General features: G+C 40.0%; 2 protein-coding genes across 3 annotated transcripts; one reads left to right on the top strand and one right to left on the bottom strand.

Moving 5' to 3' along the window:
- The first annotated feature begins 1397 nt into the window (after nt 1-1397).
- LOC127803715 (WD40 repeat-containing protein HOS15) lies at nt 1398-20445 on the top strand. 2 transcript variants are annotated; one of them, XM_052340151.1, is made up of 14 exons: nt 1398-1653; nt 2127-2272; nt 2386-2719; nt 4219-4310; nt 4397-4443; nt 5179-5329; nt 7805-7868; nt 9220-9378; nt 9457-9578; nt 18329-18403; nt 18604-18657; nt 18729-18802; nt 19473-19547; nt 20015-20445. In XM_052340151.1, the coding sequence occupies exons 1-14, from the start codon at nt 1590-1592 to the stop codon at nt 20232-20234; spliced, it is 1677 nt and encodes a 558-aa protein (XP_052196111.1). In that variant the 5' UTR covers nt 1398-1589; the 3' UTR covers nt 20235-20445. The 2 variants fall into 2 exon arrangements, with proteins under 2 accessions (XP_052196111.1, XP_052196112.1); XM_052340152.1 differs by lacking the exon at nt 1398-1653 and having other exon boundaries at nt 2127-2267.
- A 1196-nt stretch (nt 20446-21641) lies between these two features.
- LOC127803039 (xyloglucan galactosyltransferase XLT2-like) lies at nt 21642-23509 on the bottom strand. Its single transcript, XM_052339043.1, has one exon. The coding sequence runs from the start codon at nt 23431-23433 to the stop codon at nt 21997-21999; it is 1437 nt and encodes a 478-aa protein (XP_052195003.1). The 5' UTR covers nt 23434-23509; the 3' UTR covers nt 21642-21996.
- Between the last annotated feature and the right edge of the window lie 1434 nt (nt 23510-24943).

The raw sequence follows: 24943 nt of genomic DNA, 5'->3' as shown, positions 1-24943 counted from the left end.
TATTTATTCATCTCATTTTTTCAACTAATATTTTAAATCAAACAAACTATTTTTCCCATAAATATTTTTTTCATTTAATATTTCAACTAATTTTCTCATCTTCTTTTATTCACATATTTTTTTCCCACTTATTTCATAACTAACTTTGCTAGGTAATACTATCTAACTTTTATCCAATGTATGATAACTTAGCTTTTATTAAGTTTTTTTTCCTATTATAAAAGGCAACACACTACTATTTATTTCATCACCAACCTTCCACGAAAATTAAAAGAATTCATTTAACATTTATCTTCCATATGAGTTTTAAAACCAATCAATCTCATATGTCCTTTTCATCTTCATCTTTGTCCTCAAATCCTAAAGATGAACTTGATATAACTATAATAATTTATGTACGAATCCAAGCGTTTAATGCAAAACAAGGAGCAGAAATAAATGCATATGCTAATAACAATCTCATCATGCCTTATCTCAATTGAGAAGATAACAATTGAATTTTTAAATGATAGTTTATAATTAAGAATATAAAGCATTTTATTTTGAAGCCATGTTGTTGTTGTTATTTTATTTTAAACTTTTTTTATATTTTCATTATGTATTTTAATTTAAGTTAATGAAAATATTATTACTTTTTATTATATTATTGAGTTTTTGCATTAAAATATTTTCTTCCTATCAAGTAATTATTGAAATAAAAAACTTTCATATACATAAACAAACTTAGTTCATTTTATATTAACATGATATTTATAAAATATATTTAATATTATACTCATTTTATAGATCTTAATAAAATATTTGTATCGGTATATATTTTTTATAATAATTTAATTTATATTTTTAATTATTATTCAAAATATACAAATATAATAAAAGTGATAAATGATATAAAAGAAATAAGTTGTTTTGAAATTATACAAAAAAGGGCAAAATTAAAAATTAAAAAAAAATTGGTGTTGGTTAATAATATGACACTAAATTTGGTATTATACTATTCACTTAACATCAAATTTGGTGATTAGATTGTGCCCAATGCAAAAACGGTGTATTATTGGAGAGTTGTTTTACACCAAATTGGCGTTGGCACTGGATTTGGTGTTCTACTGGAGTTATTCTGATTAATGATCATAAGTTTTTTTGTTTTCTAAATTATGGAGATGTTTTAAATTTTGTAATAAAATTAACTCATCAACAAAAAAAATATATGATGTATAATAATTAATCTAAAAAATAATCGGTGGTATTCTAAAAAACAAAAAGATAATCAATACAACTTAGAAAAACCATAAATCCAAGACATGAAATATACGGTAAATTTAATATTACTTTAAGGGAGTTACGGGAAAATCAACAAATACTTTTTTATTTTTTTATTTTTCTGGAAAGGCAACGCTCTTACCATAACGCCGGCTCGAGATCGAGAGGGAGAGGGGTGGGAGGCCCTCCAAGCTGCAGAAGGGAATTGCGTCATCTAGCGCTGTTTCTCTCGAAAGGCGGAGACGGACAGTCTTTCTATCTCTCTCTGGAAATTGGAACTCTCATCAGTCGCATGATCCTTCCCTAGTTAATCCTTTCTCTCAGCGACAATGACAACTTCGCTCTCTTCAGTCGAGTTGAATTATCTCGTCTTCCGTTACCTCCAAGAATCAGGTCTCTGTCCCCTCCCTCTCTCTCTACGCACTCATACCATGTATTTATTTACTTGCATGTGTAGGTTTTGTCTGGAATTTGGTACTTGTTGTAGCAATTGGGACTTCTAAGCTCGTATTGAGACACTCGGAGGTTTGCGTTTTGGTTTAGGGTTTTTTTTTTGTTTTTTGTTTTTTGAACTTTTACTCTATTGAGGGTATTAGCGGTAGTGCGTGTAGATCTGTAGAAATAGACGGACGTCACCATTGTGGCTTCTTCTTTTTAAGTTTGGGAGTTTAGTTTGCAGCTGTCTGGGGCTCGAATTTTCCGTAGTGGTCACCGGTGGAAGAGGCTCAATGGTTGTTTGCTATAATTTTGCATTTTGTGGCAACCGAGAAAACTTGTGCTGTTTTAGGTTCTCTTTTCGCCATCAAATTCTAAGAGAAACGTGATTGTTGGTTGTTAAATAAGTTGTTTCTTATGTGTTTTTGCAGGTTTCACGCATTCTGCTTTTGCTTTAGGATACGAGGCTGGTATCAACAAATGCAAAATTGATGGCAATTTGGTTCCTCCTGGTGCTCTTATCACATTTGTTCAGAAAGGACTTCGGTATATGGAGATAGAAGCGAACTTGAGTAATGTTAGCATGCTTCGTTCATGTTGCATTTCTGTTTCTTCTTCCAAGTTTCTAAATAGATTATTTTATGAGTACTTGAATATTTGTGTTGATCAATTTTTGTTTCAATTGTATAGAGTGAGGCAGATGTAGATGAAGATTTTGCATTTTTAGAACCTTTGGATCTCATTACAAAGGATGTAAATGAACTGAGGAAAATGAAGGAGGAGAAAAAGAAAGATCCAAGAAAGTGTAGGGACAAAGAGTTTGACAAGGAAAATGATGGTGAACGTAAACATGCAAGAGATCGGGAAAGACATGACGGGGAGAAGGAACAGGAAATTGACAGAGAGAAAATAGTAAAGGACAAGGAGAAAGAGAAGCAGCATGAGGAGCATGCAGACACAGTAATGGTTACAGATCAAGACAATAATGTTGATGTAAAACATGAAGATAATGGAATATCTGGAGGTAAACAGACTATGATACTTTCTCCTTTGCTTTTGAACAGTGTTACCATGGTCGACATTTTAATGAATGTTTCACGTTTAAAATCAAAAGGAGAAACGGAACGTGCATGTTTCTAAATACTATATGCAGCTTGTATTGTCCTGATACTTAAATCTTGTAACTATATTTCTTTGTGTGCTGATTCAGTGCTGTAATCCATTGCTATTTGTGCATAGCCACTTTGCTGTATGTTTAATTATTTGCTGTGTTCAGCAAAGTCTACAGTCAGAAAATGAGAATGAGTGAGGCTATGAACCCTTCATAAAGAAGCCTTTATAAGAGATAACAGATATTTTAATGGTATAGTTCTACACTTGATACTTGGGTCTTGTGGTCATTGTGCTGATGGACCAAAATCTTGTACTTCTTCAGGTAGAACATAAGGCTTGGTAAAACCTTTCACCGAGAAGGTGGTTTTTGGGTTTTGAATAGGATTGATCTTGGCTTTCTCTTAGCAATTCTGGAGTGTGGTTAGCCATGGTGCAATTTTGGTGTTCAAGTACTATCTCAAAATTGCTTCTACAACAGGCGAAAATGATCATTTGCAAGAAGGGTGAACCATCTTTTGCTTCATCTCTCAGATGCTAGAGAGGTGTGTGATCTTTCCTGTGCTTGGTATGGAGCTGGTGATGGTAATATAACTGAAAGCCCTTTTCTTTCCCCCTTTGGAGCAAAGGATTCCCCAGAGGTTTGTTCGTCATGACCTGGGGGGACAACTGTTCTTTTTGATTTATGGTCCATTTGGTGGAACAGAAATAATATATCCCTGTTTGTCAGAAGCAAGACTGTCAACAACTCACTGCTAAAATTTTGCATTCTTACCCCGAGGATAACTGTGTAACCATTAGGGACAATGTTTTGATGAATGTTCAGTCTTTTTCCTTGTAAGTTTTTGTTTACTATGCAGTAGCACTATTTTCTATGCAGATTATGTTTTCAACATATTAATAATGCCATGTGTATAACAAATCTGATCAGCAGAGGCATTAATGTTTGAGCATCTCATAATTTCTTGTTTGTTGTCAGATTTTTTATTACTTTTTATGTTTTTCTGCTAACATGATTATTTTTTCTCACTAGAAATGTCCTTACATTGCACTTACTGTTTACATTGTCTTTGAGCAACTATAAAGTGTAAGGCTGAGGACTAGGTCATTTGCTATCTAATGGTTTAGCATGCTACTAAATGGTTGTTTGGTGGTAGACTGTACTGTCTGTATTTAAGAGAAACTGACCTTTGACAATTCTATCTTGGGCCATCAATGCAAGATCTGCATGAATAATTTTCCAAAAAATTGAACTCTCTCTCTCTCTTGTTGAGACTGTTTAGATCTGTCACTAAAATGGAAATTCAGTTATGCTGACTGTTTCTGTTTAAAATTGGGCCAAATATTGCTCTGGGTCCATTTACGTTTGCAGCTAAAATATAAATCTACTTGTTCTCTCTATTTTGTTGATAGGACCTGAGCCAATGGATATCACCATACCAACTGCTCAGTCTTGTGAAATTCCAAGTTCTGATGTGACTATTCTGGAAGGACATACTTCCGAGGTATGCTCAAGTTCTCCATATGTTTGAGTTTGTTTATTCAATGTGTACTTTACCAAAATCTGCATATTTCCCAATCTTCTTTGCAGGTTTGTGCTTGTGCATGGAATCCAGCAGGTTCGCTTCTTGCTTCAGGGTGAGTTCTTTCTGTTCTTCATCCTGCAATCATAATTGCCCTTTTTTTCTCCATTTTGGTCATTTGTTTGAACACCTTTTGTTCAGCCCAATTGTAACTTTAGATATCAGGTTCTATGATTGTCAACAGAAGTAGTTGGTTTTGGGAGAGGAAATTATTTGTTGAGATATTACTTTGGGATTCATCTTAGATTGTTATGAAGACCATTTGATTAGTGGGGAACTGTTCGATGCTAATGCAGATCAATAATCAACTGAGTCCTTCTCAAGTTCCTTGCTAAAAAAGTGGCTCTATTCAAGTTGAAAAATATTGTTAGTCCTGGAAATTGGAATACTGGTACTGTTGTGCAAGAATGATATGGTTGGTCCAGGTGAATAGTTTTCATATCTAATTGGGACTTGGAATTGGTGGTTTTTCTAAATGAAGTTTGTGTTGGTTGTTATGGACCATTATGTTTGTTCATGGACTTTGCTGTAAGCTTTACTATGCACAATTTGAATTTTGTATCTATTATGTTTATGCCTGGAAGGTTGATCTTCTGTGTTGGCTATTGTATAATAGGCTATTATGATGCATGCTCATGAGTCTCCACATGCACTATTTATCAGATTGTTATCTTCCACTCATGAGCAATGTCTGTAATGTTTTAGAGCTATTATGCTATCAGGCTTGCAAGTTGGTCCAGGAATGCAATTAATTTTTCACTAGAACTTCACACTTTCTCTTTTCTTCTAGGTCTGGAGATTCTACAGCTCGGATATGGACAATTGCAGGTGGAACCAGTGGATCTAATTTACAGAATGGACCTTCAAATGTGTTGGTGCTGAAGCATGTTAAGGGCAGAACAAATGAGAAAAGCAAAGATGTCACAACTCTTGATTGGAATGTGGGTTGTGCTGCTATATGTGATTATCAATATTATTGGATATGCTCTTACTCTGAGTTTCATAGTCCTATCATATTTACACTATGGTGTTATGTGTATTAGGGAAGCCTTCTTTATCCTCTTCTTTCTCATAAAGGGTGAAGATCAAGTAATTTGTTTTCCCTCTCTCACAAGCACTTCGTCTCATTACATGATAGAGTCATTATGTATATGTTTTTTCTTTTAAAGGAGGGTGGGAAGTTATTATCTTGCTGCAAGTTGGTTTGTTTTATAAAAGTTGTTGCATTTAAGTCATATATCTTCCTCTACAAAAAAAAAAAAAAAAAAATTGACAGTAGGAAACTAAATCAAATTGATTGAATACAGAACAAGTTGGTTGGGATCTTTGGTTTGTGAATAGAATTTCTAATAACATAATTTTCTAAGAAATTATATCCGATATGTTTTATCTAGGATTTTTTTATATGTATTTGAACCGCAATGCTTATCCCACCTATTGGGTTTTAAGGTTAGGGATTTTGTTGATGTTGAACCGCAATGTGGAAGCTCAATAAGTCAACCCTGAAAGCCGTAAAACTCATCCAGTTAACTTAAATAGTCACTCTTGGCAAAGTTGAAACCTAACTGTTGTTGCATTTTGGATGGCAGACCACTGGTATGACGGCTGTAGGTAAGATGAATTGGCAGTTATGTAGTAGTTTAATTTTGGAAATGCCTCGGTTGTGTTACTGTCAGTTTTTGAGTTGGTGGTTGTGACACATTTAAGCCGTGATATTATTGTCTGTATTTGGATAATGATAATGATATTTACTTAAAAAGAAAGGAGCACTATGCTTATAAAGTAAATCCATTTTGCTTTCGACACTAAGTAGTTTGTGGTTTAGTTGATCATTCTAGTGTTATCAAAGGCCCAAGGCACAAGGCAAGGTGCGGGCCTGATGGAATTAGGCACATGCTAACTAAAAAATAAAAAATATATATCCAATTTGAATAAGGTATAAAATAGATCTTAACTCCTAATAACATATTCAGAAGCATGTTATTAATAAAATTAAAAAATTCAACATATATTAATGAAAAGAACAATAAAAAATGTTAGAAGATGCAATTTAAAAGTCTTTAAGTCAACTTAAATTAAATTTTAAATAATTTATAGGTCTTAAATCTTAATTAAGATTGACTAATTATGTATTTTAAATAATCTAAAAGTCATCTACATCATCAAGATCAACATTTTCATATTTTCATCATTGGAAGCATCATCTCAAATATCCTCTTCTTCCACATCATCTCCCTCTCTAAGTTCAAATTCAATTGGAGCATTTGAAGTAGTAGCCTTTTTTCTCATTGTCAAATTTGTAGTTGAAACAATAAAAATAAACCTTAAACAATAAAAAAATAAATAAAATAATAAACAGTAAAATAAAAAGGCTAAAAAGTAGTTAAAAAGGTCCATGCGCGTCTAAGCACAAGGCGCCTTGGGCCTAGGCGCGCCTTGCTGGTGTGCGCCCACCTAGAAGCTTTCCAGGCGCGCCTTTAATAGCACTAGATTATTCAAGGTAGCCCCAAGATTGTCATTAATAGGTCTCATACTTTTCTCGTGGTTCATTTCTTTTTTCATACTTAATTAATTAGATTAATCTCTGTTATGTTTTGCATTGAGTATTGCCTAGGAGTACTTGAAGAAATCAGGAGAATTAAAGGATAATCCAAGCGGCAGAAATAAACTAAGTTAGATATAGTCTAACTTATGTTGTATGTATGAGGGGTATATTAGACTTTGTGTAGTGTAGTTTAAACCTTGTAATATCTGCCCTAGCTGTCTATAAATAATAGGCATAGGAGGGGCAGTCGTGATCGATCGTTGATGTTGTTCTATGTGAGTGAGTGCTGTAAAGTGAGAGAAAAGCTAGATTTCAAAATAGTCTTTGTAATCTCATAAAGCGACTGTACTTGTGTGAGGGTTCTTGTACTGATTCTTCAAAGATTTCTAGTGGATTTGCTCTTGAGACTGAGGCTGGATGTAGGATCACAATTGTGATCTGAATCAGGATAAAAAAACTATGTTCATCGTGGGGTTTGCGTATTCTTACTCGGGTCATGCTATTTGTACACCATTTGTGTACACTTTGGGCTACACAATGCACACAAATGACATAAATACCCATCTTGCCTCGCCTCACCTCACTGCCTTGGGTTAGAAATATTTTAATTATGCACCTCACCACCTCACGGCGCCTCACCGTCTCATGGAGCCTCATCGCCTTGGGTGAGGGGCATTTTAGACATTGGTACATCATTGTGTAGCCCAAGATGTACACAATAATGTACCAATAGAATTTTCCTTCTTACTCTTATCTTTCATTTCTGTTCTTATTAATTTGCTGTTGTGGGATAAACCGTGTGTGTGTGTGGCTGTGTATTGGCAAGATTGAGTATTTCCAGTGCTCCCAATTCAACACTCTCTTTATGCAGGTGGAAGGGACTCTGCTTGCAACAGGTTCATATGATGGGCAAGCTAGAATTTGGAGTTCTAATGGTGAGCCATTTTAGCAGGTTTTAGTTTGCAGTTCTTTCCCACTCTTCAGCCTTGAACAGATTGTGAAATATATGTGTATATATAAATAATGAAGCTTTCATGTATTTTTTTTTTAGTTTTATTGTGTGAGATAGTTACAGTCCTCAAATTTGTATGGTCAAAGGTACAATGCCTAACTAAGTCATTATTATGCCATTGGTTGCTGACTGAATACATGACAGTTACACCTATCTTTGCTCAATTTATGAATAACTTCTAGTTGCATTTTATTATCAAATACTATTGATAATAGTGCTAAATAGTGGTCTTTCAATGATCTTCTGAAAAGACTTAAGTTTTATGGCCTATTGTATTGCGACTATATTTTAATTTAAAACAGTAGGCCTGGCAAATATTTTGAACTGCCACTTATGTACCTTTTTGGCCATAAAGTGGGAAAATGATTAAAAATTTGATATCCTGATCAAAATGAGATTCATGATCTTGTGTTAGGATTTAGTCTATCAGATAGGTCATAGATGTCTCTTTTTTTATCCCTACTTTATTGCATCTATTGAATTGTTAACCACCATCTCATATGAAAGCTTAACCTATTAGATAGAGAATTAACTTTATCTTTTATATTGTTATTTTACTCTCAACATATCTGCCACATGTGGCTAGACTTAACTGCATAACTTGTACAGACACATGCAACTATTTAAATATTGGGTTAATATTGAGGTTTGGATTTAAGACTTTTGCCTGCTATCGTACCTTGTTAAATTGTTAATCACCATCTCATCTAAAAGTTCAAGGTCTGTTTAGGTTTAGAAAATATTTTATGTTTTTCAACTCTAATTTTCTATTGAATAATTGAATCTCCCATTAGAAGATAGCAAACTCAATTTTCTAATTTTTCAACTTTATACATGAATTAGAAAACATCTTTTTGATGTTTATGTTTTCTAAACTTTCTGAAATAGTTTATGTTTTTTAACTCTAATTTTCTATTGGATAATTGAATCTCCTATTAGAAAATAGCAAACTCCATTTTCTAATTTTTCAACTTTATTCTATGAATTAGAAAAACATTCTTTTTTGATGTTTTCTAAGTTTCTAAAAATGAATGCTATGGCTTTTTGAAACATAAAATCTTAGGACATCTTTCATTGTAAAATTGGAGTTGAAAACTAGAAAATGTTTTCTAAAACTAAATGGGCCCTTAAGTTGTTAGATAGAGGATTGACCTTATCTTTATATTTTTATTTTTACTCAACAGTATTAATTCACAAACTTGTAATTTAACCTGAGTTTGTCTTGTCTTTCAACAACTTTCACTGCTTTCTTATGTGCTTGTACCTCTGTTCAGGTGAGCTAAAGAGTACTTTAATCAAACACAAAGGACCCATTTTCTCTCTGAAGTGGAACAAGAAAGGAGATTTTATTCTTACTGGAAGCTGTGACAAAACTGCTATTGTGTGGGATGTGAAGAACCAGGAATGCAAACAACAATTTGAATTCCATTCAGGTGCTAGATTGCTGAACATGTTTGTTTTGTAGGCAATTGTGTCTGGTGAAATTAAACATTTAATGCCTCATTTTACAGGTCCAACACTTGATGTTGACTGGAGAAACAATGTTTCATTTGCAACAAGCTCCACAGACACTATGATCTATGTTTGCAAGGTTGGAGAGAACCGCCCATTCAAAACCTTTTCTGGGCATCAGGTTTGTCCTTGCAATAAATTATTGTTACTACAAAAAGAAATAAACTAGTCCATACCACAAATCTCTTTCAGTGGGTGAGTACTTCTAGTTGTGTTCATTGCTGCCCAGTTATCATGATGCTCATTTTAATTAGGAGGATTTGCAACTAGATAGTTCTAAAGCTAAATGGTGTTGCACTGAGGTTATTGGTTGAGAATTCTCTTGCTGAGAATAAATTGATCGCAACTACTTGGGAGTTGCTAGGAGGGAAAACAGAGAATGGAAGGGGGAAGAAATATGTAGAAATGAGGAGAGACTAGGGAGTAGTATGGTGGTAATAGGAGAAGGAATATGGACAAGAGCAGGGGAGAATGCAGAGAAGATAAGGGAAATCAAGGGGTAGTAGGAGAGAACATAGAAAAAAAAACCAAGAGAGTATGATAGGCCGCCGGTACAACAAACCTATTATAGGCGTAACAAGCAACTGAAGGCTTGAGGCTGGAATTAAGGGGACCGCACATGCAGGTGTAACAATCAGCATGTGCGCATGGGGAAGGAGGGGTAAAGTTGTAATCCACACTGCTGAAGGAATAATCAGCCGTGCGAATGGGGAATTCTGTTAGGAAAGCGTGGGAAGGGGGTATAAGTAGGATAGGAGATGGAGAATTGGATAGCGAGCTTTTGGTAGAGAATTGGGAGAGTTAGGGCCTCTCGAATGCCCTGTTTCATTCTTGTTTTTCTGTTAAAAGGGATTGGAATATATTGATATTGGATTGTATTGGAATTCTATTGGAATCCTATCAATTTGGTATCAGAGACAATCCGCACCTGATGGTGAACTTGACAGAGCGTGTTGGCGAGTTGGAGTCGACGGTGGAAGGCGTCAAAAGGGGGGTCGACGACATTAGTGGGAATGTACAGTCGGTGGAGCGTAATGTAGCGATGCTGCTTGAACAGTTCGCTTTCATGCGAACGAGGTGGGATGAGCTGGAGCGGGAAAGGAAGAACAAGTCCAGAGAGCGGGAAGGGCCTTCGGAATTCACTTTGGATTCCGAAGTAACCCCTAGAGTTAAGGGGGGTTGCAATCTAGGAGGGGGTAGTGGGGGCGAGTACCGGGCGGACTTACGTGGAAGACGATTGGAGATGCCTCTCTTCGAAGGAGACAATCCAGATGAGTGGATCGTTCGAGCCGAGAGGTATTTTGCTGTCAACCAACTCACGGATGAAGAGAAGATTGACTTCGCAGCCCTGTGTTTTGAAGCCGCAGCACTGTCGTGGTTTCAATGGGAGACCAGGCGAAGAGGAATTCGGAGCTGGGAGGGCCTGAAACAAGGACTTCTGAGCCGGTTTCGCCCCACTCAGGAGGGGTCGTTAGAGGAGCGGTTCTTGGCTCTTCGGCAGGAGGGATCGGTGAAGGAGTATCGTTTGAAGTTTGAGACCATGGCTGCGGCAGTACCTGATGTGCCAGAGGCGTTTTTGGAGGGCCAATTCCTCAACGGCCTCAACCCAGAGATACGAGCCGAGATCAGAGTATTACAACCGCGGGGGCTTGATCAAATTATGGTGGTGGCACAAAACGTTGAGGACAAGAACTTAGCTCTTCAACATTACCATCGGGCAGCTGGGTCAACTAGGAGCGGTTATTCCACCACCATCGCAATCGCGAGTCGGCTGTCACCGGTACCTGCGAAAGGTGTGGGTTCCTCCCAAAGGTCCGTGAACCAGCCAGGCCTCCGGATTCAGTCCGCAGGTAATGGTGGCAATTTTCCTTTCAAGAAACTTAGTGAGGCTGAGTGGAAGGCAAGGCGAGAGAAGGGCCTTTGCTTTCGCTGCGATGAGAAGTACTCAATTGGCCATAGGTGCAAGAACAAAGAGCTCCAAGTGCTGATGCTCTATGATGAAGAAATAGGCGAGGCTGCGGCAGAAGAAGAAGAGGAGCAAGGAGGTGACGAAGGGGTGGAATATGGAAGAGAGGTGATTGAATTATCTATGAATTCAGTGGTTGGATTAACTACCCCTCAAACGATGAAGCTAAGGGGGCTCATAGAAGGGCAGCCAGTGGTAGTTCTGGTGGATGGGGGAGCAACCCATAACTTCATCTCCTCCGAGTTGGTGCAACGCTTGAATTTACCGAGGACGGAAACGGCGGGATATGGGGTGATAATGGGAACTGGAATGGCGGTACAAGGTGCAGGAGTTTGCAAGTGGGTCAAATTGTCTTTGGATAACTTGCAGATAGTGGAAGAATTCCTTCCCCTTGAGTTAGGAAGTTCGGATGTCATTCTTGGCATGAAATGGCTGGCTTCGGTGGGTAAGATGAGTGTGGATTGGAGGAATCTGACCATGAAGTTTTCAGTAGGGGGGATGGCAGTGACTTTGCAGGGTGATCCTAGCTTAAGTAAAACATTAGTCTCCCCAAAAGCTATGATGAAGGCGTTGAAGGAGAGTGGGGAGGGAGTGTTGTTGGAAATTGGAGAGGTGGCTGCTGAATGCAATGAGCTGCAAGTGGGGCTGCCCGGAAGTTTGGAGGAATTATTGGCTGAGTTTGAAGGAGTTTTTTCCAGCCCAGTGGGACTGCCACCCACTAGAAACAGAGATCATGCCATCAATCTCCTACCCGACACCCCCCCGGTTAGTGTTCGGCCTTACCGCTACCCGTATCTTCAAAAGAATGAGATCGAAAAGATGGTACGAGAGATGTTGGCAGCTGGTATTATCAAACCTAGTGTTAGCCCTTTTTCTAGCCCGATGTTGCTCGTTAAGAAGAAGGATGGGGGATGGCGGTTTTGTGTAGACTACTGGGCTCTCAACAAGGTGACAACCCGACAAGTTTCCTATTACAGTCATTGATGAGTTGCTGGATGAACTACATGGCGCGAAGGTTTTTTCGAAATTGGATCTCAAATCTGGTTACCACCAGATTCGAGTCAAGGCTGGAGACGAACCAAAGACCGTCTTTCGAACACATGAGGGCCATTATGAGTTCCTCGTCATGCCCTTCGGATTGACAAATGCCCCGGCCACCTTCCAATCCTTGATGAATGATGTCTTCAGGGAGTATTTGCGTCGATTTGTGTTGGTTTTTTTTTATGATATTTTAATCTATAGCCAAAATTTTGACCAACATTTGCAGCACTTACGTTGTGTGCTGAAAGTGCTGGCCGCAAATAAGCTGTTTGCCAACAAAAAGAAGTGCTCCTTTGGGCAGTTGGAGGTTGAATACCTGGGCCATATCATCTCCCAACAAGGCGTGTCGGCTGATCGTTGCAAGGTGCAAGCCATGATCGACTGGCCAGCGCCAAGTTCCTTGAAGGAGTTGCGGGGATTCCTTGGTCTTACGGGGTACTATAGGAGGTTCGTGAAGGATTATGGTAAGATGGCATGGCCCCTCACCGAGAAACTAAAGAAGAACAACTTTCGTTGGGATGGAGAGGCTGAACGAGCATTCCAGCAGCTCAAAACAGCCATGGTGTCGCTGCCAGTTCTTGCACTACCGGACTTCGATCAGCCCCTCATAATTGAATCCGATGCTTCAGGGCATGGAGTAGGGGCAGTGTTGATGCAGGATCATAGACCGATTGCATATTACAGCCATGCTCTTAAACCATCGGAGAGGAAAAAATCGGTTTACGAAAGGGAGTTGATGGCTATGGTGTTTGCAGTCCAGAAATGGAGACATTATCTTTGGGGAAGGAAGTTCATAGTAAGAACGGACCAAAAAAGCTTGAAGTTTTTGTTTGAGCAGCGAATGGTGAGCCTGGATTATCAAAGGTGGATGCTGAAACTAATGGGCTTCTATTTTGAGATACACTACCGGCCGGGATTGGAGAACAAGGCTGCAGATAGCCTTTCGAGAATCAGCCACCCAGCAGCTCTATTCGCTCTAACGGTGCCAAGGGTGGTGCAACTCGATCAGCTGGTCCAAGAAGTGGAGAAGGATGCTTATTTACAGGGAATCATACAGAAATTAAAGGCGGATCCAGCTTACAGCTCAGATTTTCAGCTGGTAGGCAACCAACTCCTCTATAAGGGGCAGTTGTTCCTGCCTAAGAAGTCTTCCCTAATTCCCTTGGTGCTCCAAGAGGGTCATGATAGCAGTGTAGGGGGTCATTCCGGGTTCTTAAAGACTTATAAGCGGATTTCAGCGAGTGTTTTTTGGACGGGCATGAAGCGGGACATACGCCAATATGTGGAAAGGTGTGTCATTTGCCAGCAAAGTAAATATGAGTCCTTATCTCCAGGGGGTCTTTTGCAGCTTCTTCCGGTTCCTTGTCAGATTTGGGAGGATATAGCCATGGATTTTATTGACGGGTTACCGAAATCGGGTCATATGAATGCTATATTGGTGGTTGTAGATAGACTCAGCAAATACGGCCATTTTATTGGTCTCAAACACCCCTTTACAGCTGGAGCAATAGCTGGAATTTTCATAAAAGAGGTAGTACGGTTGCATGGTATGTCTAGGACTATTGTTTCAGATCGAGATAAGGTTTTTATGAGTCGTTTTTGGGAGGAGTTATTTCGACTTCAAGGCACTAAGCTTCAACGTAGTACGGCCTACCACTTGCAAACGGAAGTACTCAACCGGACCTTAGAGACTTATTTGCGCTGTTTTGCATCAGCAAGGCCTTTAGGGTGGTATGTGTGGCTGCGATGGGCGGAATTGTGGTACAACACCTCATACCACACTGCTTCACGGATTACTCCTTTCCAAGCTGTTTATGGGAGGGAGCCGCCAACCTTGATCCGATTTGACAAGGGATCAACCCCGGTATCAACAGTGGAACAGCAGTTGTTGGAGTGAGATTTAGCATTGGACGAGCTCAAGAACCAGCTGGAACGAGCTCAGGTGATTATGAAGAAGGGGGCTGACCGGAAGAGAAGGGATGTGCAATTTGCAGTTGGTGATTTTATCTACTTGAAATTAAGGCCGTATAGAAGGAAGTCCCTAGCTGGCAGACCTAATGAGAAGCTGGCTCCGAGGTACTATGGGCCATTTGAAATTGAGCAGAAAGTGGGGTCATTGGCTTGTAGACTCAAACTCCCAGTCAACTGTCGGGTTCACCCGGTTTTCCATGTGTCTCAGTTGAAAGAAGCTAAGGGCAGGCCCGGCGTAATGGAGCAGATCCCCCTCGAGCTGCAGGCTGACTTAGAAATGAAGGTTGAACCAGAAGCAGTGTTGGGAGTGCGGCCTGGGAAGGGTTCTAACTTACGCGGGCTGGATATCCTGATCCAGTGGAAGGGCTTATGTAACATCCCGAAATTTGGGAATTAAATAAATGATTATTAATTTATTTGAATTTTTTTGGAGAATTAAAAAAAAAATTATTTTATGTAATTTTGAGGAAGTAGGAAATTTAAATCAATTATTGGGAGTATTTATAAAAGGGTTAACTAAATTACTTTGGTAGAATTTTTGGAGAATTCGGGGTTTGAGTGTAATAAGAAGGAAAGTGAAGTTCGGGCCAGTGTGCAATTAATAGAAAATGTGGGAGCTGAAATGTAAATTTTGGAAATGGCGGTAAGTCACCTTAAATTTAGTTAAATGCGTATATATGTATGAAGGTGAGTGCCAGCCGAGCGTTTATGCGTGCGCGTGTGCATGCGGGGGGACGCGGGATCGATTCTTGGCTGAGGCCTCCGCGCGCGAGAGAAAATTGGCTGATTTTTATCAGCCATAAAGCGCCAAAACAGCGCCGTTTTGTCAAGGCGGTGGGCAGCTAGCTGTGGCCACGTGGCACACACTGAGCCGCCCATCTGGTTGCTGCTTTTAAGCCAAATTCGGCCATTTTCGAGTCTCCAATTCGAACAGCAACAGTGAGGAATTTCAGAGGAAAAAAATGGCGCACGCAGGAGAAAAATTGGGAGATTTTGGAGAAAAATCAAGATTTAATCAAGTTTAATTTGAGGTTTAATTAGCCAGGTATGTAAAGAATTATGTACTAAATATTCTGTACGGTTGGAATTTAATTTTGGGCCCAATTTTATTAATTTTGAGAGTTTAATCTAATTTACAGCGTGTATTAATTTGGTGATGTTTAAGCGAGGAAACGCTGTAATCAGCTGAACGAGGCAAGTTCTCCTCTACCCTTGCGATCTATTTCCATTTGGTGAACCCCTTGTCTTCCCTTAATTTGGTTTGATTTTGCGTATTAATTATATGAATTAGGGATGTTTTGGGCATGATTTAATTTAAAAGAAATATGAGATTTATTGGGATTTTATTTACGAGGTGCCTATGTGGGATTTAGATGGCTAAATTAATTATATTATACGGTTAGATTTAATTAATGTGAGCCTCGGGTTTTATTAATCGCTATCAAACGTTATTAAACGTTTTACTTCGCAGCGGGAATGCAAGAAATGGAGAAAACGGCCGTGTAAAGGCAAGCTCCTAACCCTCTCCTCGTGTTCTTTAATTCCCGTGAGAGACTTCGTAGTTTCTCGTATTTTATCATCTCCCTTACTTTAATTCGACGCCTAGCCTTATTGGTTGAATTATTATTCATTTGTTTTAATTGAAATTAAATCAGAGGCTTCTAGAATTTTACTCATTGTGAGCCTATGGGGGTTTGTACCACCCCCACTCCTTTTGGGAATGATGCTGACCCAGCATGGGGTCTAGGTTCCTAGGCGTACGGGTTATTTATGATTTTATCTGATTTAGTTATGGTTCGGTTAGAGCTATCGAGTAGTAGGACAGGGGTCGGTTGTTGGTGATGTTGGGGTAGACTATTGTACGGCCTTGAAGTGGACCGTCGGGTGGACACTCCTAGTCACTGGTTGTTGACCTGTGCCAGGCACTGCTGATTAGCTCTGCCAGTATGTGATTTACTGCACGTTTAGATTTATTATATTGCTGTCCATGATTTGATATGCACATGGGTACGGGTTGCATGTTGGGATATTCATTTATTGAGTATGCTTGGACACGGACATGTTAGTTTGGTTAGGTTGCATCCAGCACGGGCATATGCATCGCGTGTGGTTTACTATGTGGGCGGAGCATGGCCTGATGCCTGGATGTATGGGCGCCGGTGTATCACGTTGATGCTCACTACGCCATTGCATTGTTATGTGCATTGCATGGTTACCGGTAGTATTTAGTTCTCAGACGGGAGTACCGTTCCGAGGGAGCCTATGGCTTGGCTGTCGGGAGTACCGGCAGGGATACGGGTGTCGGGACAGTACCGACCCGGGATGGCGCACAGATTGGCTGGAGGTATTTGTTACCGTCCAGGGCAGGGACAGGTTGGTATGGGACTTGGGTGCCAGGTGTCTTATGTGGGCCCCAAGGACCGGTATATGCTTTTATTATGCTATACTATTGTGTTGTAGCGTCTCATGGCTTGTGTGTACCTGGGGGTTTATTCTGGGGAGAGATTTCTGGTGTTGTGTAGCCTTCAACCTTTCTTTCCTTATGCTTGCTGAGTCTCTCGACTCATCTTGTTTTTCCATCATTCTAGGTAATGACAGCGTGGGCCATGGCAAGGGAGTTAGCTTTTGGTGGCAGAGTTTGTATGGTGTACAGGCAGTCCTGTCAATCCCTGTCAACTCTGATGGTTGAGTAGGGTTTACTCTATTATTTTGTACTGTGTCAGGTCTTTCCTCGAGTCTCGTGTATGTCAGCACAGGAGTCTATGTTTATTTATTTCTCATGTGACCGCTGTGTTAGCGGGGTACCCGTAGTGTATGCATGTGTTTTGTTTTGCTTCCGCTGTCCTTATTTTCGTATATGCATGCCAGGGTGGTTTTTGTCTCGTTGTTCATTCTTTTCTCCTCCCGTAGGCGCTCCCGTTCGGGTAGTCCGGGTGGTTGGGGATATCCAGGCGGAGGTGCTTACAGCTTACCACCGTTAGAGGCAACTTGGGAGCCCTACAACATGATTCAGCAACAATTTCCAGCTTTTCACCTTGAGGACAAGGTGAAAGTCCGAGAGGGGAGTAATGATAGGCCGCCGGTACAACAAACCTATCATAGGCGTAACAAGCAACTGAAGGCTTGAGGTTGGAATTAAGGGGACCGGTCGCACATGCAAGTGTAACAACCAGCATGTGCGCATGGGGAAGGAGGGGTAAAGTTGTAATCCACACTGCTGAAGGAATAATCAGCAGTGTGAATGGGGAATTCTGTTAGGAAAGCGTGGGAAGGGGGTATAAGTAGGATAGGAGATGGAGAATTGGATAGCGAGCTTTTGGTAGAGAATTGGGAGAGTTAGGGCCTCTCGAATGCCCTGTTTCATTCTTGTTTTTCTGTTAAAAGGGATTGGAATATATTGATATTGGATTGTATTGGAATTCTATTGGAATCCTATCAGAGTATTAGACAATAGAGATAAGAGAGTGAAAATTAATAATGGCTATATGAAAAAAGTCAAGGCTAATACAAGTTATATGTAGTGATATATTTATATAACACCCATATAGCAAAGTTAAGAAATATAATTGAAATCATATTCTTCAAATCAAACTCAAATGGAGTCAAAATCATTAGAAAAATGAAATCTCCAATAAATTTTTTAATTAAATCTGAACCCTAAATCTCTGTCATCCTTTTGTGCTTTGTTTTTTTTTTTCATTCTTTGGTCAGCTGAAAAGCTTGCAAAATATTCTGGAAATTGTTATTCTTGGATGATTTTATGCTTCCATTAATGGCTATAGTAGCAATAGGAAGGGTAGAATTGATTTATATGAAAAGAAAAATGTTGATGCATTTCAGGATTACTTTTTAATGAGACTTACAATTGAAATTCTTACTTTGCTTAATTTCAGGGTGAAGTTAATTGTGTCAAGTGGGACCCCACAGGTTCATTACTGGCCTCTTGCTCTGACGATATCACTGCAAAGGTTATTGGTCTTCCTTTTACTAAATGTATGCTAGTTTCTGGAAGAGCCATGTCATTTGACCATGCCTTCTTGACACAATAGATATGCTCATCTGTGATATCATATTCCATTTTTTTTTTTGTGTTGTGCTATGGTGTGTTTCGTCCTTAGACAACCTGGCAAATATTTTCATTTAAAACTCACTTGAAATAATGATGCAGATATGGAGTATTAAGCAGGACAAACATGCTCACGATTTAAGGGAGCATACTAAGGTATATTGTGGACCTCTCCTGCCACCTTTTCTGATTTCGCATTCATAATTTACGTGTAAATTATTTCTCAGGAGATATACACTATCAGGTGGAGTCCCACTGGACCTGGCACGAACAACCCTAACAAGCAGTTATTATTAGCAAGGTGTGTTTTGTTATTAAACTAGTTCTAATTAATTTAAACTTCCATCTTGTGGTAGCATCCTCCAACTCAGCATTTGTCATTGAGGTTGTACTTTATGATATCTCTGGCTCTCTTTTAGTTTCTTTACTCCCTTTTCTCTTTTTCCTTTTTTTTTTTTTTTTATACACATCGGAAACAGGAACAAAAGAGCACCTGTTTTAAGGATGTGGCGCATAATAGATTAATCTTTATCTCTGATTGGTATTCTAGTTTGGTAAATAAATTGAGGATATATTGCAGTTTAATTTTGTGATGCTGCTTTGCGTTATCATCATTTTGATTACTTTTTCATTGTTTAGTATGGGTGCGGAAGTCTTTGTCTTGGATGAGAAAGACTTCCATTAATGGAATGGTTGCTATTCCATTGTCTCATGACGTGTTGGTTAGTACTCCTCTTGGGTGAAGGAAAACTTTCATGGTCTTTTCAGGACCTCCTAGTTCTGTCTTCCCGATCTGATTGTTTCTTTTGCTTGTTGGCCATTGATGGATCAAGTGGTTTTATACCTCAGTATTGTTTACTCTGGTTTGAGGGCTAAAAATGTGACTAGAGGGTTCGTTGTGAGAATGATATTAACCTGAAAGCTTACTTTCGGTGACACTCTTTTCCTATGTGGTTTGGGCTTTTTTACAGTGCTTCATTCGACTCCACAGTGAAGTTATGGGATGTTGAGCTAGGGAGACTGATCTGCAGCTTGAATGGCCACAGGTGTGAGGTCTTTTTAATGTTTTATACTGCAGTTCGTTTGCATATTTATGTTCCTAGAATATCAATGATTGGAGAACGGAATCATTGGTCACCCTTGTGGTGGTTGAATTTGCAAATATGTTTTGTTTGAACTGGACCTGCTATAGCCGAAGTTGATTGCAATTCCAGCATGATCGTTAATTTGGCCATGAAGATATTATGGGTTTACTTACCACCCCCCCCCCCCCCCCCCCCCCTCTAAAAAAAAATGAAGATATTATGGGTTTTGCCTCTTTAATGACAAGAAATACTATTCAAGGGAGGATATGCATATGCATATAGTGCGGAGTAAAATAGCGTGATTTAGATGTGTACTCGAATGACAATGGCTAATTAGATGTACCTTCTATCTTCCTCCTCTGACCTGCTCTCTGATATGACGACTAATTGTTGTGCAACTGACGAGTGTATTTCAATTGAATTGGTAGGGATCCTGTGTACTCCATTGCTTTTAGCCCAAATGGTGATTATTTGGCGAGTGGATCCCTTGACAAGTCGTTGCACGTTTGGTCTCTGAAGGAAGGCAAGATCGTGAAAACCTATACGGGCAATGGGGGCATATTTGAGGTCTGCTGGAACAAGGAGGGAGACAAGATAGCTGCTTGCTCTGCGGACAACACAGTTTGTGTCTTGGATTTTAGAATGTAGGAGATAGGAGATGCCTGGTTTTACTTGATGTTAGGAATCAAGCGTTGCGTTAGTTAGGGAAAAGGTGGTTGGTGATAGGAGGGCGGGCTGCCATATAGGCTTCCGTTTCTCCTGTAAATGAGATATGATTTTGCTTACTAATTTGGATCGCCATGTAAATCCAGTGTTCATGTTCCTAACTTTAAATAGATGATTCGGTCTTTAACTTTAACCTCGTGTTGGGGATAGATGATTGGTTAATTGCGTACGCGTTGAATGAATCCCATAAGAGTCTCAGGTCTTTTCACCACCTTCTCGCCTATATTCTGTATTTAAGATTTTGTACTACTAAATGATGAGATAAAACATATACATTACTTAAATTTAATATTTATCATATTATCTAATTAAATGATGTGATGGGTGAAGCAGTTTTCACGCCACCATTTAATCGTTAGTTGTATAGATATTGCTGTAAATTTATAATCAAAAGTAATAATGAAACTAATAACAAAGTTTGATGGGATCACTGAAAAAAATTCTTTTAAAAATTATCTTAAAACTCGAAGCGATATGAAAATTTAATCTCTTTATTTAGAATTTGCACATACCTCATTTAAGTTAACAGGTGAGATCGTTTTTCCCCGGACCCCGCCGATAGGTAATGTAAACCCCTATTGTGGCTCGATGGCATGGCATGGCATGGCATACAAGCAGAGATGAATGTGTCAAAAAGTGTTTTTATTTTTTCCTAAGTCCTGGTCAAAATATTTTAGTTTTTTCTGAATACGATGGTAGTTCAAGTTCAAGTAAGTGAAATTTAAGAGGAGTTCTTTTACAGGATCAGACATGCTTACAAATGATGTAAGTTTGACTCTCAAGAATTTTTTATTTAAGAGATAAAAATAATTAATGATATTACTATTAAAGTTTAACTATTAGTTCTTAAAATAATTTGAGTATAAGAAGAATAGGTCATCACTTATCGAGAACCACAAATTGAAGGGGAAACTAAATTAAAACGAAGCGGCTGCTAAAATCACTATGAAGTTTAAGTCTTTTGATAATTATTTATTTTCTGTACTGTTTGTGCCTTTATAGTTCTAAATTTAAAAAAAAAAAAAAAAAAAAGTTGAACTCAACAGCAAAATTAATGCCAAAACCGAATCATGGTGCGACGACGAGAATCTCGTGCTTGCCGATGGGTGCAAACGCAACCAAGTTTTCCGAAAGCAGTAACTCGTCGTTGTCGTCATGCTGGGCCCATGGCCCATACTAACCCTTCCCAATTTGTTTTTCTTTTTTTTTTCTAAGAAAAAAATAACAATAGATTATCTTACACTAAATTATTTATTAAAAAATGAATATTATTATCACATTATTTTATATCAAAATTTTTGGAATTGCATATCAGCACGACCGACGCCATGGCATAATATAATATTTTATTATTTAATTTTACGAAAGAGATTGATTCTATTAGATTATTACAAGTCACAGCGTTACCTTCCAATTTGCAACCGTCTATTACGCTCAACGCAATCTCCGCCCAGAAAGCCATGAATCTTGCATTACGCCGCGCTTAACCCGTCAACCGTCAACCCTCACTCTTCCTTCTTCCTCTTTTGTCCAGTAATCTCTTGTGCTTATGGACTCGGACTCGGACTCGTCCTCTCAACTCAGCTGCAAAACGCAAATCACCAGATATTGACTCGTTACTACTCGACAGTAATTTGTTTGTATCTCTGTGTACTGATCTGCATTTCTGATCAACATTTGATCTTTAACTTGGCAGTCTTCGCGGCCGCTTTTGCTCGTAGAATCGCTTCATTACGCCATCAATGGCGATGTCAATGGCATCTCTGGTAATCTCGGAACCTTCCCCCTCAGGCTTAGCGTACACAAACTTAGGTATGTGTTCTATCACCCTCTCTCTCATCTTCCTCACCTCCTCTCTGCTGTAACTCTCCAGCACTCTCTTTATCGACCGTCCATTCCTCACATCGCGAGGATCGATGTAAACCGAGTAGCTCTCCGGTTCGCCCGGCAAGAACCATTCGTACTGGTCGTAGGCCGTTCGGAACCAGAAAAAAACCGGAATCGAACCGGCGAGCATACAGTCGAAAACGGATCTTCTCGTGTAGCTATCTCCCCTCGGCTGCAAGCAGAATTCAGAATCCAGGAACGTCTCCAGATTCGGCGTCCGGCCGTTGGCGCACTCCGTCGTGGCACAGTCGACGAGTCGGCACGTGGCCGACTCGTTCCGGCACTGACTCAGTAGAAGCCCTCGGAAATCGTTCTTGATGCTATCACGTGTCGCCCCGACGAAGCAGAACAGGCGCGTCCGGTCCCGGGTCCGAACGAAGCTCTGCCAGTCCCGGACTTGGGAGGCGGACAAGGGGTGGAATCCGGTAGGGTAGGGTATACCGACGTCGTAGTAGTCCCGCGGAGCTCTCTCGACCACGAGGCGCGTGACGTGTCGCATTGCCCGCATGTTGATGAAGCTGGAGCCCCAGTCTATCTCCGGCTGATCTAATCGTCGGAAATCCCACGTGATGCGGCCCAGCGTGATGAAGTGATCAGAGCCGTTGGATCGCCACCAGAAGGGCCGCTTCTGGACCCACCTCAGCAAACTCGCCGGGTCACGGTCCCTCATGCTCTGGTTCTGCCACAAGTATTTCCCGACCGCGAGCCCAGCGTAAAACGGCATGTAGAAGGCCGTAGCCGATTCTGGCTCCAGCGTCCTGCACTCGTAGTTCAAAAGGCGGTTGTGGTACAGAATCTCGGACGCGAACTGGTTGGTCCAGTACCACGCCGGAGCCAGGTTATCAGGCACGATTCCGGCGAGCTCGGTGGCCCTGGGGCCGAATCCGTCGTTCGAAACGGCACCGCACCGCCAATGCCACGGATCGGAGTCGTTGCAAGTGTCGACCAAGTCTCGGTTAAACATCGCCGGAAGGTCGTAGACATAAACCCTCCCGAATGGGCATTGTCCGGTATCGGATTTTCCTGTTTTTGCAGAAGTAAAGAGGTGTTGGACAGATAAGGGTAGAGGAAAAATACGAGCAAAGAAAAGGATAAGGACTTGAACGGAAAGAATGGTGACGAAAATCCATACACGAGGGTGCGAAGAACAGAAAGAGGGCTTGAGGTCGGGGTTTTTGTGTTTCTTACTGGTTTGAAAGCCATGTGGGAACTGGCCGGAATTCGGGATCATCATACTGTTATAGACTTGTAGTTAATGGAAGATTCAGAGACACAGAGAGGGGGGGGGGGGGGGGGGGGGGCGGAGTGTGGTGATTTGTTCGCCAATTTGTAGTATGTCAGCCAGGGAGCAAGGTCTGTCACCACTGCTGTGACGACACCTGTTCGGTGACCGACAAATTGTACGCATTTACCGGAGGCTGGAAAAGCCCTTCACATGGAACTGCCGTGGACGTTAAATACCAGGGTCACAAGAAAGTAAGTAATTCCCCATAATTTATTTAGTAGAAAGACAAAAAAAGATCCAATAAATCAGTAACAAGCTAAGGGTTAGTCGTCTTTATTGTGATTTGTTCTCTGTCTTCTGTTATGAAATTATTATATTAAATATAAGGTGAAGCGCTAATAATCTTTTCACCAAGAACCAATACCTAGTTGTGTGCCAAAAGGAGGTAAAGGTGAAATTACATAGAATACAAGGTGAAATGTGAAATACTTATTATATTTATCACCACAAACCAGTACTTAGCGTGGCATAGGAGCCGAAGGGACTGTACTCCTTTTTACGGATCTTGATTTATCTACCCAGCAAAAAAGAAAAATATATATACTGTTTGTGATAATATGGGCTAGCTTGCTTTGGGAAGGAGAGAAAATCCACCAAGAGCAAGCGTGGGCCGGAGCATGGGGCTTGTTTTCGGAAGCTGCAATAAGAAACTGAAACTGCATTAATGATGCATGGAAGGGCGATGCTAATATATCGAGACATGTGGGTTCACTTCTCACGTGCCATTCCACCAATCTTCGAAACGTCACATGTCGCTCTTCCAATATTTACGTTGGCCTTAGAGATAAATCCATCTTACAGCAAATAAAAAATAAAATAGCAGACACATCAAACGGGAATATTTATCAAGCAAATTGTTTATTTGGGTGACGTGTAATTCTTGGTGAGCTCAACTTGGAAAGACGTGGGAAGATGAAAATACAAAATAGGCCGATGTTAAAGGTTGGTCTTGCCAAATAAAGGGTTGGATCGTGCCCACTAGGCATCCATCCAAAGTTAGTGGGCGTAGGGCCATTGGTGCCCTTGGGAGTCGGGGGGGTTTGGGTCCCCCCTCCTCCATCAAAGTAGAAAAGTATTGGGATCACTGGAAAAAGCAAACTGCAAACCCTCGCCACTTGGCACAATGCTTCAAATTAGGGCAACAAACTTTGAATAATTGCGGACTTAGAGGTTCGAGCCAGTGCAATATGCGCCGTTAACTTCGGCGACATTAGAGGTTTAGCCCAAAAAACCATCATTAAGAAGTTGGACTATATTGTGTTGCATCTGGGTCTGGGCTTAGTGTCCACTTATGTTGGGTCTAGGCCCACTTAAGAAGTTAACGCTGGAGTTGGAGCATAATCCAACACCAGCTTTCTTCTGTCCTTTCTTTTCCAGATTGATTTGGCTTTACGAGCCTCTTTGAACCATTGCTCCTGCCCGCTGCAGCAAAATATTTAGGGTCTTTAATATAATAAGC

The sequence above is a fragment of the Diospyros lotus genome, chromosome 6, assembly GCF_014633365.1.
Source record: "Diospyros lotus cultivar Yz01 chromosome 6, ASM1463336v1, whole genome shotgun sequence".
NCBI classification, from domain to species: Eukaryota; Viridiplantae; Streptophyta; class Magnoliopsida; order Ericales; family Ebenaceae; genus Diospyros; species Diospyros lotus.
The sequence above is the reverse complement of the archived record's forward strand: the minus strand, read 5'-3'. Positions and strand labels throughout refer to the sequence as shown.